This window comes from Bos mutus, chromosome 23, assembly GCF_027580195.1.
Source record: "Bos mutus isolate GX-2022 chromosome 23, NWIPB_WYAK_1.1, whole genome shotgun sequence".
Taxonomy (NCBI): domain Eukaryota; kingdom Metazoa; phylum Chordata; class Mammalia; order Artiodactyla; family Bovidae; genus Bos; species Bos mutus.
The window spans coordinates 29,781,662-29,800,761 of NC_091639.1; the positions used below are offsets into that span (position 1 = coordinate 29,781,662).

Below are 19,100 nucleotides of genomic sequence, written 5' to 3' on the forward strand. Positions count from 1 at the left end.
CCGACTCTTGGGACCCCATGGACTGTAGCCCGCCAGGCTCCTCTCTGTCCATGGGATTCTCCAGGCAAGAATACTGGAGTGGATTGCCATTTCCTTCTCCAAGGGATCTTCCTGATCCAGGAATTGAACCCAGGTCTCCTGCATTGCAGGCAGATTCTTTTCTGACTGAGGGAAGCCCGGCATATAGCTAAAGTTTGATAAATGATAGCAATTCTTGTTGCTACTAAGGGAGTACAAAAGACCTGAAGTAATGAGTAAATCTCAGAAGGGAGAAATGGGGCATTTCAGGTTGCCAAGAATAGTGTGAGAATAAGTTAAGAGGTAGCAATCACTTCAACCAATACTTAGTGTTAATATTTATGACACATTTTGCAAAAGAAGGTACAATAAATGCTTGTGAGTAGGTCAGCCAGCCAGTTCTGTCTCCAAGTGTTACAGAAGAAAATTGTGTTGGATCTGGGTTTACATTCAGTTGTGGTAACCATGCTTGCCAGGTGAATTAGCCCAGACTTCCTCTGAGCATTTGAGAATGTTTAGGGTATCTGACTGTGGCATAGTAGCAATATATGACAAATAGTGTTCTAGGCAAGTGTTCTAGGCAAATGAATTGGCAGATGGTATTGGATATTGGACAGGGAGGGAAAGAGGAAGGTTGCTGCAGTCATTCTGGTGATAATGGTTCTGAGGAGATGATACCATCCACACCAATATGGCAGCCGAGGGAAAGAAAATGCGGGCGCTGGAGGTATTCACAAGACTGAGCGAATGGCTGAATTGCTCCTCTCATTCCTGCCTGCAAGGCTTGTGACCCAGAATACCTGCGGGGTTGTGAGCCTGGGAACCTGGAGAAAGAAGCCAGCAGTTTGTCAATCTGGGAAGAGATGGGTTAGGAGACAAGAGACGCATTAGTTCCGGATGAGCTGAATTTAGACCCAGGTGGAAATAGTGCATTTGTGACGATGTTAGAAAAGTGACTAAGGTGGAAATAAAGTTTGGGGGATTCTCATATAAGTGGATAGTTAAAGCTGTAGACATGGACGAGCTCCCTAAGAGGGTCAAGAGAGATCAGCCAAGGACCCAGGGGAGGTTTGCAAGCCTACACTCAGACGGTGTAGGATGAGGAGGACGGAATCATAGGAGGAGGGAAAGGAGAAAAGGCTGAAATGAAGAGAGACCCCAAAGTGAAGTGAAGGAGAAAAAGGGGAAGGCATGAAGGAGGAGCAGCTAAGTGTTGTCAGAAACCAACAAGAAACCAGGAAGGATGAGGATTAGTGAAGAACATCACACTTTAGAAAATGCTTTTCATGATAAAGTGAAGTGAAGTGAAGTCGCTCAGTCGTGTCCGACTCTGCGACCCCATGGATTGTAGCCCACCAGGCTCCTTGGTCCATGGGATTTTCCAGGCCTGAATACTGGAGTGGGTTGCCGTTTCCTTCTCCAGGGGATCTTCCTGACCCAGGGATCAAACCTGGGTCTCCTGCACTGTAGGCAGACACTTTACTGTCTGAGCTACCAGGGAAGCCCTTTCATGATGAGATGAGGACAAAAGTCAGACTATCCAGATTAAGAAAATCTTGGAATGGCCATGACTTCCCAGTGTGCTATATTTGCGGGGGAGGGAGTTTTAATCTGTAATATTTAAGTAATATGTAATATTTAATCTGTAAGTTTTAATCTGTAATTTTTTTTCATTTTAAGTAGCACACACATCTGTTCTTCAAAATAGGCAAATAATTATTTTTATTGAAGTATAGTTGACTTACAATGTTGTGTTAGTTTTTGTTTTACAGCAAAATGATTCAGTTATACATATATATATTCTTTTCCATTATAAGTTATTACAAATTATTGAATATAGTTCCCTGTCATCCACTATTCTTAAATTCTAACAAAATGCCTAGGGAGGAAAACAGAAATTTAAGAGAAGTGAAGTCATTGGCCAAGGACCCCATGCCTGGTGTCAGGGAGATGGAGGAACTGGGAGGTGGGAAGCGAGGGAATACAAAGATCTAACAGGGTCCTGCCAATTACTAAAATGTTGGAATAATTTAAACCACATGGTAAAGAAATAAATGCTACCCTGGGGCCCCTGGAGGGTCTGGAGTGTCGCCTCCAGTCTCTGCCTCCATCACTTCGTTGCTTGCCTTGGGCCCTTGGGCCCAGGACCTCTGTTCTTGCAGTGATCAGAGACTGCTCTGATTGGCCCATTATTGTTGCTATTGGAAGACTCAGTATTATTTCAGATCTTACCTCATAAAGAGTAAGACCACAAAACTGTAAGGCTTGGACCCATGCCCAAGTCCTTGGAGTCTCACAGCCAACCCCAGGGCCACCCTCCATGGCAGCTGAAAAACACCTCAGGCATTGTCTTGCCAGGGCTTAGGAAAACCCCTCCACGTGGTAAATGAAAGTCCCAAGATGGTTGAGACAAGAACAGAGTTAGGAACTTACTGGTTTCATGGAGATGGCAATCTCCTGCTCAGAGGTTTCATGGAGATGGCAATCTCCTGTTGTAAAACCCTCCAGTGATTTACAACAAGAAGGATGAAAGGTTATCAACGCCGCACACATGAGCGTGTGTTTTGGAAAACTTGACCCCCATTGTGTACAAACAAATGTTCCTCTCTAATCTGATAGGACTGAGTTACCCTGACACAATGCTTCTCCTGAACCTTATTTTAAGGCAAAGGAAAATGAAACAGGAAAAAAAAATTTTTCAAGGCAGTTCTTTTATTGGTATTGTGTTTCGTGTTTGTGTTAAATAAATATTTAGTTTATAGTTCTGCATGTGCAAGGGAGATTCATCTCATTAGATAAGGTCAGCAAAGGCAAGTCATCACCTTTTGCTGTTGAAAACACAGATTTGTGAAGGCGGGCTGTTAGAGGAGCCCTTGAGGGTTTTTAATCTGTACTTCTGCACTCCAGGAGGGAGGTTATTGATGCCATCCTGTCTTTATTGCAGTCTTGAGCAAAGAATAATATGCTCTTTGGTCATAATCGTGTCTGACTCTTTGTGACCCCATGGACTGTAACTCACCATGCTCCTCTGTGGGATTTTCCAGGCAAGAACATTGGAGTGGGTAGCCATTTTCTTCTCCAGGGGATCTTCCTGACCCAGGGATCACACTCGTGTCTCCTGAATCTCCTACATCTGCAGGTGGATTCTTTACCAACTGAGCCACCTGGGAAGCCCATGTGTGGGTGCTAAGTTGCTTCAGTCATGTCTGACTCTTTGCAACCCCATGGACTGTAGTCTACCAGGCTCCTATGTCCCTGGGATTCTATAGGCAAGAATACTGGAATGGATTGCCATGCCCTCCTCCAGGGTATCTTTCCAACCCAGGGATTAAACCCAAGTGTCTTGTGTATCGTGCATTGGCAGGCATGTTTTTTATCACTAGCACCACCTGGGAAGCCCATAAAGAATAATAATGTCAGTCAAATTTTCAATGAAAGTCCTGAAATTTGCTACTACCATCCATCATCTGCATTAAGAAGAACTCTGCTTTGAATTATTCTCTAATCGTAGAATAATATATATGCATATTTATTTTTAGTCTCTCATCTAGTCTCTATTTTGATCAGAAGTACATGACTCAGGCATATATATGTGTGTATATATAGAACAAAACATAAGAAGATATATCTTTGGCTTCTTTCAAAGAATACAATAACCTGTTCAGTTAGTCAGACGCAGGCCAAGATGCATGGCTTACCTTGTTAGTGTCCTAGCATACAATGCCATTCTTCTTTTATTAAAAAGAAAGCCATGTATATAGCATCACCTTCTGTGCATGATCTAAAACCAGGAAGTTTACCTATGGGAAGAATTGCCACTCTTTCTCTTCTACTTTTTAGTGAGATTTCTTGTGTTCAATATACCTGACCTCCCATTTATAGCTGAACAAAGCAGAGAATCTCCAACCAGGATGTAGTCATTTTCCTGAGCACTGAAGGGTGGGTAGAATTGAATATGCAGCAATAATGTTGAGGCAAAGGGGCAGGGAAAAAATGGAGATTAAGAAACCAAGTAAATCACAGGATTACTTTGGTTTTGCCAAAGAGTGAAAAATAGTTTGAGCAAATAATTATTCTTACATCTCAAAGATTAATTTTCATGTTTTTACCTTTGAATGGACAATGGAAAATCTCTTGCACTATTTTATTTATTTATTTTACTTATTATTTAATTCTCAACAATCCATTTTGCAAACGAGTAAGCCAAGTTTCAGAAAGGCTGAAAAAGAAACTTTCAATTCAGATTCATATCTGAAGGCAAAGTCCCTGCTTCTCTATTCACTATTGCCTGTGGGGCTGGTGGAGTCAGTGAATAAAACATCAACTGTGAAGGTTTGACCACAGTGTTTTTCTTTTAATGTTTATTTAAGTATCTGCTTGCATTTTCTGTCCCCCTCCCTTTTTTAAATAGTCTTTTTGTTGTTGTTGTTTTATTTTTATTTATTTATTTATCTTTAGGACATGCTATGTGGCATGTGAAATCTTAGTTCCTCAGCCAGCTATCGAACCCCTGCCCCCCCTGCTTCTGGAGCTCAGAGTCTTAACCACTGGACTGCCAGGAAAGTCCCAGACCATAGTCTTAATTTTAAAAGCAAAACTACTCCTAGCTCAAGATCTGTCTTGCACTATTTTAAATGATGAAAAAGTTACCAGCTTTAGTTGTGAAAATGTGATAGATGCTTATTAAATATGCCAGATCTGAAAAATAAGATCCAGGTCATGGAGGGCCTCCAGCATCAGCAAACACCATTGCTTTTGTTCTGGAAGCAGTGGAGAGCTGAACAGAGGTAACAGGTGTGAAGAGTGCTTGCAGAAGGTCAGTCGTGTATCTATGAAGATGGTAGGGTAGAGAGGAAAAGAAGGGAAGCCATCGCAGTGGTGCCTGTGTGGGGCAGTGAAGGCTTAGCTAGCATAGTCAATCAGAGGTGGAGTAGACAAATGCAAGAGATAGCTATGATTAGCCTTGGAAACCTCAGTGAGGTTACAATGGATTTGAAATAACTGTGAGAAATTTTAGACTCTTTGAACAGCAATGGGACCATCAGACTCCATGTCTTTCACCTCAATTTTGAAATCGCCAAGGGCCATCAACTCCTTGGCTTTGCCAAAAAGAAAATTGAGATGCAGAGAGGTCAAGTGACTTGCCCCAGATCATGAATGAATCAGTAGCAAGGTGAGGCTGGAACTCAGTTGGCTGGACTAGGGTTCACATAGAGAAAGCTTTTCATTTATTCTTGTTGATAACCCCAAAAAGATCCCTAACCCAAATGGTACCATTTTCCCAAAGGAATAGATGGCTACGTTTATAATTTTGCCACCACTACGTATCAGCTGATTGACCTTGGTGAGTTACTCATCCTTCTAACCTTCCATTTCCATATTTGAATATGGAATAATTAAGGATAATTTAGTGATATTATAGGATTAATTGAGAGGGTTAAATGACATAATTCTTGAAGAGAGCTTCTATGCCTCTTATAGCATTAGGCCTGAGACAGATGTAATAGCACTATGAATACTGAAATAGCTCTATGCCTGAAACAGATCTAATATCAGTGATCTGTAACCACCACCATCACCATCACCATCATCATCTTTGCTGATAATTATTCTCCACCATTATATGACAAATGACTTGTCCGACTATAGGACAACATAGTTGTCCTACAGTGTTCACTATAGGACAATATCATTATCTAGAATTTTTGAAATCCTTAATTAACCTCTTCAGTCCTGACTAATTCAGCTCCCAGCTGCCTTTGAGACACACAGCCATTGCCAGGTCTTAGTTTTGTCATCTAAAAAAATTAGACGTGTGTGTGTGTGTGTGTGTGTGGTGTGTGTGGAGGGCTGGGGGTAGTGTTTGAAAGAAAGGCAAATTCTTTTTCTTTTTTCCTTAGCAGATCATTTTCTTTAAATTTGTTTTTAATTGCAGGATAATTACTTTACAATGTTGTGCTGGTTTCTGCCATGCAGCGATGTGAATCAGCTATATGTAGACACAGATCCCCTTCTTCTTGAGCCCCCCTCTACCAAGGCCCCATCCCACCCCTCTAGGTCATCACGAGCACCAAGCTGAGCTCCCTGTGTTACACAGCATGTCCCACTAGCTATCTGTTCTACACATGGTCGTGTATATATGTCAATGCTACTGTCTCAATTCATCCCACCCCTTCCTTCCCCCACTGTGCCCACAAGTTTGTTCTCTACCTCTACATAAAGATTAATTCTAATCTGTCTTTCAGTTTTAACTGTGTATGTTTTGTCCTATAGTCAGATAACCCATTTTTTGATTTTCATAAAAACATTCACAGTATAAATAATAAATATTGGGTACCAGACGAGAGGGTCAGACTCACACTTTTTGGGTGATAAAAAATAAAAAGAAGTATCATTTTTATTGAATCCTGTATTAGTTTTCTCAGAGTGCCATAATAAAGACCTGCAGACTGGGTGACTAAAATAACAGAAATTTATTTTCTCACAATTCTGGAGCTTGAAGGTCAGAAATCAAGGTGTCAGCAGAGTTGGTTTTTTCAGAGGCTTGGAGATGCTGTCTTCCTCCTGTGTCTTCACGTGGTTCTCCCTCTGTGTAGGTCTCTTCCTCTTATAAGATCACTGTTCATCACTTCTCAGCCTTTGGGCTAAGACCGAATATAGTATCTGTTCTTATAAGGTCACTGCTCATATTGGATAAGGGCCCCACCCATATGACCTCGTTTTAACTCAGTGACCTCGTTAAAGACCTGGTCTCCAAATAAGGTCACATTCTGAGCTGCTGGGGGCTGGAATTCAACATATTAATTTTAGAGGGCACAAATCAGACCTTAACAAATGCAACCATGACCAGGCTTTTTCAAGCTTCATGGGCACAAGTCTCTAATCTCCACAACAATGCTGCAAGGCCAGTACTGTGATCCCCATTACTCACATCAGGAAACTGAGCCTCTGTGGGGTTAAGTGTCTCACCCACGATTAATAAGTGGTGAAGCTGCAATCAGAACACAGGCCTGTTTTGCATCAAAGCTGGTATTCTTTCCACTATAGTCTATTACAGGAAAGAGGGAATCACTGGGGCCCTAAAGCCATTACATTCATTTTTTTTTCCGAGGCAGAGCAGAAAATAGCTCTGCCTTCCCTTGTTGATGGTGACTGTTCAGGAGAACAATGTGCTCTCAGGGATGGTGGCCGAGCCTTCATCACAGTGGTTGGACAAGCTACCCTTGGCAACATCCACTAAGGGCTCAAGGGACAGCTAAACATCACCCTTTGGGATGTTTTGTTCCCTTTAAACAGGGATAAGGCTCTCCACCTATGGTCTTCTCCTTTGGCTGAAATTCTCTTTTCTTTCCCCCATCACATGTTTAAGCATTGCCAATCCTTTAGGGTCTGATCAGTGACCCTGGTCACTCCAAAATCCACCCAACTCCCCCAGGCCAACTTTTTCTAGTCATCTTATTACTTCACACTGCAGCTCACTTTCCCCACCAGGCTCATCTGTCCATGGAATTCTCCATGCAAGAATACTAGAGTGGGTTGCCGTTCCCTTTCCCAAGGGATCTTCCTGATCCTGGGATTGAAGCCAGGTCTCCTGCATTGCAGGTGGTTTCTTTACCGATTGAGCCACCAGTGAAGCCCCGGAGACAGGCCAAAATGGGGGCAATTCTTACTGTTACTTACTAGCTGGGCAACCTGAATAAGTCTAGTAACCTCTCTGAAAGCCTTAATTTTCTCATGCATGAATTAGGAGGAAACACCTACCTCCTAGTCTTATTGTGAGGCAAATTAAGTGAATGAACATACTTATAATTACATTTAGGGCAGTGTTTGGTTCCTAGTAGACATTTAGTAAATAGCATCTTTTAAACTCATATTTTTCTTTCAGTCTCTGTTTCATGCCTTCCTGATATGATTGAGAGCTTTTTCGAGCCAAGGACCATAACTGAGTTCATTTCGTGCATGCAAGTTAAGCATAACTTAGCACGATTTTAGGCCTATGGAACGTTCTGTGTTGTGTTGTAACTGTGCACCACATTTGATACTACGTGAAATATATGACACAACCTCAAATAACAGCCTTGGCTGCTGAATTGCATCAACTATTGGGTAAATCACCTCTGAGTCTATACTCCCATGAATCCATTCATTCATCCACCATTGATTGATTGCCTCCTAAATGCATTCCCCCTAAGATTCTGTTTCTACATAATTTCTTTAGTGGAGAGAGGACTATAGGGTTGTGATAGAAAGTGCCAGGAGTGTGGCTAGGGCAATGGGAAGCTGAAAGCTTGGACCTGCATACCTCAAACCTCCCTCGGCATCATAAACAGCTGGGGCGGATACAGACACACCCCCTCACTCCTGCCCCCACCAGAAATGCTAATTCAGTTGGTCTGACATGATGTTAAAACAACAAACAAATGAAGAGAGGAAACAAAGAAGTTCCCCAGGAGCTTATTCTGATGCGCAGGCAAGGATAAGAACCATTTAAGCAGATGATGCTCAAGTACTCCAGGGAGCTTCCTTCTAGGGTGGTGCTACCCAGGGTGATGTTAAGGGGAGGAGTTGTGCTTGGACCCAAGCCAGGAGCAGAGACCTGAACTGGAGGAAGGAGGAGGAGGCACCTGGGCAGAGGGTAATCAAATGTGGGCTTTCCTTTACCTCCTGCCTTCTTTCTCCCCAGGAGGAACCAAGAAGAGTATTAAGGCTGGGGTCCCCAGGGAAGAGGGGCTGAGGACACCTGAGAGCACAGGAGGGCAGAGCTGTGTAGAGCTTAGGAAACCATTTCCAGAACAAGCCTCACTATTACCCTCTATATACCAAGCTTGGAATCACAACTTGATCAGATCCCATAGATCTGGCCATTTCATGAACAGTCTTCTTAACTTGCAAGGTGTACAACCTCCTTGACCTCCTCCCACCCCTTCAATCAAAATTGGGCTGCTCAGGGCTGATGAAGGGATAGAGACCAGTTTATTTGAAGCCCTGGTTGTTTAGAAGATTTAGGAGAGCAGTTCCCTGATGTGTTTCAGGTCAGTTTCACAATGAATGTTCCTGGTGCATAATCCCTCTGAGAGAGAATGTGGTTTAAGACTGCTTCAAGTAATCTAGACCTTTGTCCTCCAAGAGCAGTAATGCTGAGAATCACGCCACTTCTTCCCGGCATATGATGTCAGGGTGCTTGGTTTCCCTCCCACATCTTCTAACTTCACAGACAGGAAAATAGAGTCTGAGGAACCAGGAAGTTGCTCATCCATCACAAGGTTACTGCTGAGCATGAGGTCATATCTCTCAGCTTTTTCTAAGACACAGCAGGCTCATATAGGTTGGTGAGTTTTAGTAGACTGTGCCCAGAATTTATAATTTCAAAGGATAAAGAAATTGGGAATGACATAAGATAAGTCTCTTTTTCTGTCTCTGCTCATCGCTGAGTCTTTTAGTTGTTGTCTGCCATTTATGCTGGAGAAGGAAATGCCAACCCACTCCAGTACTCTTGCCTGGAAAATCCTGTGGACAGAGGAGCCTGGTGGGCTTCAGTCCATGGTGTCGCAAAGAGCCTGACATGACTGAGCACATTTATTCTAGGAATTTGGAATAAATAGGAACGTCTTGGGGATTTACAAAAAAAGGGGGAGCCCTACTCAAGATATATCACCTTGACGGTGGAATTCTACTCTGGGCTTTTCGTTGGATGGATTGGGAATTTTTTCCCATTAGCCAAGTTAAACAGCCTCCACTAGCTTCCTCACTGATAAAAACAGCTGGAGGGTTACTGAGACATTATTGATGTAGGTGAGAAAAGTTCACTTTCAGAACTCCTCCCAAACATAGCAGGAACCCTGAAAGTGGGACTGAGCTTCAGCTGGTATCCTTGTTCATATGGGTCAGGCTCATGCCATATTTGCTGTCAAATATTTTTAATATTACCTCTCTCTCAAAACAATGGCCTTCTTTCTTTAAGTGGAAGACCTTCCCTTTACCCTTATTATGTAACTGATGACTTATTTTGGGGGGCTCCAAAATCACTGCAGATGGTGATTGCAGCCATGAAATTAAAGGACGCTTACTCCTTGGAAGGAAAGTTATGACCAACCTAGATAGCATATTCAAAAGCAGAGACATTACTTTGCCAACAAAGGTCCATCTAGTCAAGCCTATGGTTTTTCCAGCGGTCATGTATGGATGTGAGAGTTGGACTGTGAAGAAAGCTGAGTGCCGAAGAATTGATGCTTTTGAACTGTGGTGTTGGAGAAGACTCTTGAGAGTCCCTTGGACTGCAAAGAGATCCAACCAGTCCATTCTGAAGGAGATCAGTCCTGGGTGTTCTTTGGAAGGACTGATGCTAAAGCTGAAACTCCAATACTTTGACCACCTCATGGGAAGAGTTGATTCATTGGAAAAGACTCTGATGCTGGGAGGGATTGGGGGCAGGAGGAGAAGGGGACGACAGAGGATGAGAGGGCTGGATGGCATCACCGACTTGATGGACATGAGTCTGAGTGAACTCTGGGAGTTGGTGACAGACAGGGAGGCCTGGCGTGCTGTGATTCATGGGGTCGCAAAGAGTCGGACACGACTGAGCAACTAAACTGAACTGAACTGAACTGATTCTACGCAGCTGTTATCTTTTTTCTGCATCAGGAGAACACCCCCTTCCCCACAGTGTGGTCCTTTCTATAATTGTATTTCTGTTGAATTGTGATTCTGTGGCTACAAAATAGGTCAACAGAGAAAAAGATGTCAATTTAATCAAGAACTAAGTCCAAGGATGGTGGGGGAAGTTGGGGACGGCAGAAAGCATTGGCCAGTGGCTATTATACAAAGGGACCAGACATGACCATTTGAGGGGGGGGAGGTGTGACCATTTGGTCATTATCATGATCAAGGCAATCCTTGCTAGCTGTCAAAGGCCAATAGTACAAAGTGATGAAAAGACGTGCAGTCAACTCCAATCCCTTTAATACCTCAGTCCCTTCCTGGCTCTCAAGTATTAAGGGAGACTCATTAACTATTCAGCTACTAAATTTTCTGTCCTTGATTAACTGCTTCAAAATGGAACCAGTTAGTACAGGCAGAAAGTGGATGCCTAAAAAGATTAAATTGCCTCTGAAATACTTGATTCGTCCCCCAGACAGTTGTTACCCCCAGGCTAAATCAGCCTGCTTCATACCCACCAAAGCCTACTGCTTTTCAACAAGGAATGAGTTGCTGTGCTTTCTCTATGGTAGATGCATCTGGCCTTAAATTTCTATTCCTGTAACCTAAATTGCGAAGCATTTTCCAAAAGCCATTGAGTTGCAGAATTAAAAAAATGTATTTCATTGCCAGATCTGCAAATTGGGTCAGTTTTCCAGGGCCTTATGCTTCCTTCTTTCCCCTTGGGGAAGAGGAAAAGGAGGCAGCCAACAACTGGTGATTGAAACATGATCCTTGCTGGCGTGTAAGTCTTGGCTGTCTCTCCGTGTGCCATCCTGTCCAAGTCCTCTGATGCTCATGGCAATGCCTGGGCCAATGCCTGCCCTTCCTGATGGCTGCCCTCTGGATTCCGCTAACTGTCACGGTAGTTCCACTGCAGCTGGCATCACTGAAGCTCTGCATGACTTTTAATTACATTTGAGCCTCAGAAAAGTCTGTGAGAGAGTTAGAGGAGGTCTAAGTATCCCTATTTCATAGATGGACAAACTGGATTCAGAGAAGATAAATGACTTATTCAAGGATACAATTAGATTAGGTTTTTTTTCTATAATTTTGTTTATTTATTTATGGCTCTGTTGGGTCTTCACTGCTGTACGGGCTTTTCTCTAGCTGTGGTGAGTGGGGCTACTCTTTAGTTGCAGCTTTCAGGCTTCTCATTGTGTGGCTTCCCTTGCTGCGAAGCACGGGCTTTGGTAGTTGCGGCACATGGGCTCCGTAGTTGTGGCTCCCAGGCTCCAGAGCACCAGCTCAACAGCTGTGGCCCACAGGCTTAGTTGCTCCATGCCACATGCGATCTTCATGGACCAGGGATCAAACCCATGTCTCCTGCAGTTGGCAGGAGGATTCTTTACCACTGAACCATCAGGGAAGCCCCTGATGCAATTAGTTTGGTTCCTATCTCCTACCCCTTTGTCAAGTATTCTTTTCACAAAAATATGAATTTTAGAAAGTCACTAAGAAAAGAAAAGTAGTTTGTCCTGGTCCCTAGACGCATAGGATCTGGGATTATTCCATGTGAGTCTCTACTTTTCAAATGCAACCGTGATTAATCTGGTCATCAAAAAAACCTTGTTATCATCACCAGCGTTGTAAAGAGATAGCAATCAAGAATCAATATATGATATAGTCTCTATTAATATTCTATGTTATATAGTCTAAAAATCTGTAAAATATATCTTGTATTTTTGTGACCAGTTCCAGGATTTTTCATACTAATAGGGCATAGCCCATTAACATGGGTCTTAAAGTCTATTTAGGGGCCTCCCTGGTGACTCAGTAGTAAAGAATCCGCGGGCAATACAGGAGATGCGAGTTCAATCCCTGGGTCAAGAATATCCCCTGGAGAAGGGAATGGCAACCCATTCCAGTATTCTTGCCTGGGAAATCCCATGGACAGATAAGCGTGGCGGGCTTTAGTCCATGGAGTTGCAGAAGAGTCAGACAGGACTTAGCGATGCAACGCACACAGAAAAGTCAGTTTAATAGATTGCTGCCAGGCTTAAAAGAAGACATAGGGTAAGAGAATAGAACAGCATTGAAAACGTCAGAATGTGTTGCATGTAGCCAAAGGAAAGGACTGTTCTCTGAATCCTTTTGTTCATATGTACTGAACCATAATGTTAAAAGTATTTCATACTGAGTAGTCTTTCCTCTTTCTCTTTTCTCTTTCCTCTTCTCTCTCCTTCTCTCTGTCTCTAGGAAAGCTACCTAAAGATCTGCTATCTTTGATCCATTCGCAGGTACCATCCCCGGTCTTCCCCAGCCACCATCTCTCCTGACATTATCCTTTCATCAGGGTCTGGAGTGGACAGTTTTCCACAGTTGATGTCTTTAACCTCTTTCCTTTCTCCCCTCCCCTGAAAATGCCCATTTGCAGTGTGACCTTGGAGTCAGCATTTCCTAGTCCTTTTCTAAGTTTGATAAATAAACAACTCTATCTCTAAACCATCTTATTTCCATTTCAGGCAAGGCAACTCAAACTTGAAGACATGAAGTCCCCAAAGAGAACCACTTTGTGCTTTGTGATTATTGCCATTTATTCTTCCCAAGCTACACTGAGTTTGAATTTAGAGTCTATTGTTTATCATTCGGTGAGTAAATCCATGTCTGCTATATTTCCCTGTCACATTTTTTTCTGATTTCCTGGGAAAGTCATGGGCGGAAACTGCTTTACACAAATGTTCAGGGCCTTTGAGAACATGTTGCAAATGGGGGGAGGGAGTGGTGGGCCATAAATGGTATTCATCCGATAATAACACCCTGGGTACAACATGTCATACTCTGGAATCAGTGGTGATGTCAAGGGCTTCCCTCCTTAATGAATTTACCACTTCTAGGCTTGGAGCTCCACCCTATGAAACTGACAGCCCATCGATAAAGCAGATTTTGAGGGCTGAGCAGGACATGTGTACTCAAAGGAATTTTTTTTTTTTAACCAGGAGCATCAGACTAAAACACATTTCAAGAGGTGTTCATTTGTGTCGTGTTATAATCACAGATCCATATACTTGAAAGGGCCATGGGTGAGCACCCAAGCTTTTGTAAAACACATTAGCCTGGTTGTTTGGTCCTTGGGAAGTTGATGGGAGTTTAGCTCACCCCCTTGTTCCTTGTGGGAATCACTGGGATCTTCTTTCCTTAGGCTACTCCATGCACCAAAGCGGGGCATATTACTGGTTATGAAATCTCATGGGACAGATGTGATTCTCTCTGTGTCAGCTTTTTCGTCTGTAAAATAATGAAAATAATAGTATTGATTTACTGCTTGCTACGAGAATTAAATTAGTTAATATTTACAAAATGCTTTAGACTAGTGCCTGACACATGTAAAAAGGCCTTATTAGTGTTTGCTATTATCATTTCTCTTCTTGTATTTTTTTCTACTGGCTTTTCAAAAAGATATTTCAGTGCTACTTCATTCGATCTGTCACGACTGTTAGAGTTTTTCATTGATAGATTTTAGCATCAGAAAACGTCTCCTCTTTTCCTGGTTGGAGATTTTCAATTTTAATTCTCTGTCCTCTATTCATTCCAGTTGTTGGTTCTGTTTTTGTGTTTGTGTTTGCGTGATCTTTATTCTTTATTTTTTGTGTAGCTTTTAGTATATTCCTTTGCTTTACTGGTTCTTTTATAAACAATGCATGTTTGAGATTCTTTTCTTTTAACCTGTGGAGAAGGCAATGGCACCCCACTCCAGTACTCTTGCTTGGAAAATCCCATGGACGGAGGAACCTGGTAGGCTACAGTCCTTGGGGTCGCAAAGAGTCGGACACAACTGAGTGACTTCACTTTCTGTCTTTCTTTTAATCTGTGATTGGGGAGTATAATTTATTCACATTTGATGTCATTTAAAATTCTTGCTCTTACTTTCAGGATTTTTTATGGGTTTATGCATTTCTTTCCTCTTTTTCGTTTCTGTATGTTTCTTTGTTTGACCTAGGTCTTGTCTTTTTATTTATTTCTCTCATAATTTGGGAAGTATACTTTGTGTCTCTTCTTCCAAATTGCAATATGCCGGATACAACCCTTGTGATTCTATGCAGCAGCTTGCTCTTATAAATAGAAGATGGAAATATTACTTTTCCCGAGGATGTGCATGGTCAGTACAGAAGTCTACTTACCCCATACATATGGGGAGAAAGCCAGAGACTGACCTGATCAATGGGGTCAGCCTTGTCTCTGTTCTGGAGATTCCCAGCATTCCTGGCTACAGCGATGCCCTTCCACTGTGCCAGCTCTACCTTCGCGAGCATCCATAACAAAGCTCCTCCGTCAGCCTGGTGGACCAGGATATCTTCCTGGATATTCCCACCACCATCCTAAAGGGCCCCACTTTCCTCCTTTAGATATGCCTTCAAGATATAATATTTTCATCCAGTTCGGAGGCTGAAGAACTCCATTGGAGACATGCCCTTGAAACTGCCTTATCAGCTTATACGGCCCTAGGCTGCCACTCAGCTCCCACTTCTACTATTGTAACAGTACACACGGATTGTCACCATTTTTAAGTGTGCATTTCAGTAGTGTTAAATACATTCACACTGTCACACAATCCATCTGCAAAACCATCTTGCAAAACTGAAACTCTGTATCTATTAAACAAACCCCCCTCAGCCCCCCGACATGACCCCAGCTCCTAGAACTCACTGTTCTACTTTCCAACTCCATGATTTTGATGACTCTTGAGTACGTCATACAAGTGGAATCATACAGTATTTGTCTTTTTGTGACTGGCTTATTCACTTAGGGTAAAGTGCTAAAAACGTATCTGTTGTATTAATAGTATGCATCAGAATTTCCTTCCTTTCTTAAGTCTGAATAAGGATCCATTGTATGTATATCCTACGTTTTGTTAATCTGTTTATCTATCAATGCACATTTGGGTTCCTCTCACCTCCTGGCTGCTGTGAACAATGCTGCTCTGAATATGGGGGAGCAAATACAGTGTGAAAGCTTTTTGAAGTGTGATTGATGATGTAGCTTCTCAAACTTCAATGTGTGCATGAATCCAGCTGGGAACCTTCTTAAAGTGCAAATTTCAGCTCAGGAAGTCTGAGGGTGGGGCTCTGGGTGTTGGTTGCCTTCTGACTAGTTACTCTTGTTCCCGTCCCAGTGATCACACTGGGAGCAGCAAGTCTGCAGATTCTCAAAGCTGGGATCAACCCTGAGTCCAAAGCCCGGCTCTGACGCTCACTAACTTCGGAAATTTCATCTCCTTTTTTCATCTCCCTGAACCTGTTTTCTCACATAATATGAGAAATAAATAGTGTCTCATTCTTCAGCTTCTTCAGGATTACATGTTCTCAGATATACATGGCTTAGCATCATGATTGGCACACAGCAAATGCATAAGATTTGGTGGTTATTTTTACTATTCTGGTACAAATAAACCTGGGTTCGCATGCTCAGGAAGAAGATATTTTAACGGGATCCTTGCTGAGACAATTGAGGCAAAGATGCAAAACTGGGTGAGATCTGTGACTATTTATTTGTCATCTGGCTCCCTGGTTGTTTTTTTTTTTTTTTTTTTTTGCTTCTAAAAATGCCATCTCTCATTTCTGACTGCTCCCTCTTCAGGCCAGTCGCCACCCTCCCATTACTTGTAAAGTTCAACAAGTGGGGCATTTCCTGGAATCGGTGACCTTGTATCTTCTGACTGAAGCTTGGCAAACAGGAAATCCCTTCTGGGCAGAGCTGGTCATTGTCCTCCCATACGCATCTGAGTACCTTTCCATGGACAGGCAGAGGCTCTGGTTTTTGTCTGAAATAGTACTCAGCATTAAGAGACCCTGGCAGGATCTGTGTGCAGCCTCATAGTTCCCCGAACTGGGGTGACATGAGACTCAGGCAGGCAAGACTGTCCCCCAGTGAGCCCAGGCCAGATGGGCACATGGGCTGTCAGCACTGCCAGAGATGCATCACGTTTTTCACATTCCTTGTTTTTCAAAATGTGAGAAACCGAGGCTTGGAATGAATGAATGACTTTTCCAGTTAGAGAGAAGAAAAGGCAGAGGGATCAGTTCTTGGTGTGACTCCAACACCTGCCTTCTTGAAATCCAGGCCCCATGACCTGGCAGTCTAACTCTCGGTGCTTAGTCAAATCTGGGTGGCTGAGGGTCTTTGCCCCCACCCGCATCACCAGTGAACAACAGCTCAGAGGCTTCAGTGCTTTTAGATGTTTTCCCTCCGTCTTTTCCCAATGATTGTTGTTCAGTCACTAAGTCGTGTCTGGCTTTTTGCAACCCCATGGACTGCAGCACGTCAGGCCTCCCTGTCCCCCACTGTCTCCTGGAGTTTGTCCATTGAATCGATGATGCTATCCAACCATCTCATCCTCTGCTGCCCTCTTCTCCTTTTGCCTTCAAACTTTCCCAGCCTCAGGGTCTTTTCCAGTGAGTTGGCTCTTTGGCCAACAGGCGGCCAAAGTATTGGAGTTTCAGCTTCAGCATCAGTCCTTCCAATGAATATTCAGGATTGATTTCCTTTAGGATTGACTGGTTTGATCTCATTGTTGTCCAAGGGACTCTCAAGAATCTTCTCCAGTACCACAATTCAAAAGCATCAATTTTTTGGCACTCAGCCTTCTTTATTGTTCAACTCTCACATCTATACATGACTACTGGAAAGATCATAGCTTTGACTGTACGGACCTTTGTCAGCAAAGTGATATCTTTGCTTTTTAATACACTGTCTAGGTTTGTCATAGCTTTCCTTCCAAAAAGCAAGCAACTCAATGATTACAGGGTTTAAAATCAAAAGTCAGTTATTCTCATAAAAAGTTGTGAGAAATAAAAAGTTATTCCTCACTGAACAGCGGAGCCAGTAGGTGATAGCTATGTGGAAGCAGTACTTAATAGAGGTGTTCCATGAAAGTTTCAGATAATCACCATGAAGATTCAAGAAGTAGTTAAAGAGCAGAGGTTCTAAAAAACTGGCCTCCTGTCCAGGGATGCACCGGTTAAAAAAGCAGTTTTCTTTACCCTATTTGAGACCTGCTAAATCTGATTGGGGGAGGGAAGGGAGAGGACTCTCACGCTCATGAAGATTAGAAGTGCTCTACAAGAGAGGACTGAAATGTACCTTGATTTTAACCCACAGTTGCCAGTGGCAAGTCATTAATTCTCTAGCGACCCCTGGAAAATGGAGGAAATGAAACCTTGGCCTGCTTCCCAAAGGTGACCTCTGGTAGTCACCTTCTCCTGGGCTGAGTCCCCCTGCAGCAAGCCCACAAACAGTGAACAGAGAAAGCTTCCTGGTGGCTCCCCCTACCTCCCCCGAATCCCAGGGAGGATGGAGGCAGGAAGACAGCCAAAGAACTTTTCTTTCTGCCCAGGCTCAGCGCCAGAGCAGACTCCCGGGCAAGTCGGGCAGGAACCAGCCCTATACATCAACTTTGTTATTTCTTGGTCCGTTCACATCTCGGTAGAGCTGAGATAACCTCACGGCAAAGGAGGCAGCACCTGAGCTTGCACATTCCAAACATCAGTCATCATTCCTCTGTTCACTTCTTCAAGAACATTTGCGGACTCTCAGGTCCCTTCTCATTTCCTGTGGACATTAATACTAGTCGCTGAAAAGAAGGCAGGGGTGGAAGAGGCAATAGAGAAAGAGACAAAGTACTGGTTAAGAGAGACGGGGTCACCGAGAGGAACCCAGTTTCCCCGTGCTTTCCCAGGATATCGCCTGGCAAGATGCTGCTGTGCCTGTGTGGATAAGTGCAGACTTAGGAGGAAGGTTAGCTGGGTTTGAGTACCGATTCTGCCATTTCAAGGCCATGTGACCTTAGGCAAGTTATTTGACCTCTCCGCGCCTGTGTTTTCTCATCTGTGAAATGCAGATGATAACAGTATCTACACCTTAGATTGTCATGAGGATAAAATAAACAAGCACACACCAAACACTTAACAGTGCCTGGCACCGGGTGTTGAAGACGTTTTCGGAACCATTCTTCTTGATATCGTTAAGATGGGAGATAACTAGAAAAAAATGGCAGAGACCACGGAGGGCAAAACAAGCTCTGTCTCAGGTGGTGCTCTCTGGTAAGGGGGCGGCGGGGGTGAGGGGAGGGAGTTCAAGGTAAACTACACACCCTGGAGGGCGGGGGTTATCTGGCTCCTCTACTGAGACTTAAAAGAAGTTTGGGATGGGAAACTCATTGTAGGAAAACTCACTTGGAGGCAGGGATGAGCTAGGAGCCCCATATCAGGTCAGATCAGATCAGATCAGTTGCTCAGTCGTGTCCGACTCTTTGCGACCCCATGAATCACAGCACGCCAGGCCTCCCTGTCCCTTACCAACTCCCGGAGTTCACTCAGACTCACGTCCATCGAGTCAGTGATGCCCTCCAGCCATCTCATCCTCTGTCATCCCCTTCTCCTCCTGCCCCC

General features: G+C 43.4%; 1 protein-coding gene and 1 pseudogene across 6 annotated transcripts in view; both read left to right on the forward strand.

Annotated features, from left to right (window-relative positions):
- ADGRF5 (adhesion G protein-coupled receptor F5) overlaps positions 1 to 19,100 on the forward strand; it is a 112,735-nt gene that overhangs the window by 41,718 nt on the left and 51,917 nt on the right. For all 6 annotated transcript variants that reach the window (XM_070361023.1, XM_070361025.1, XM_070361022.1 and 3 more), the window contains exon 2: positions 13,179 to 13,304. In XM_070361023.1, the coding sequence (XP_070217124.1) occupies positions 13,203 to 13,304 (102 nt within the window). In that variant the 5' untranslated portion in view covers positions 13,179 to 13,202. The remainder of the gene's footprint in view (positions 1 to 13,178; positions 13,305 to 19,100) is intronic.
- Positions 6,643 to 6,815, forward strand: LOC138985126 (U2 spliceosomal RNA; annotated as a pseudogene).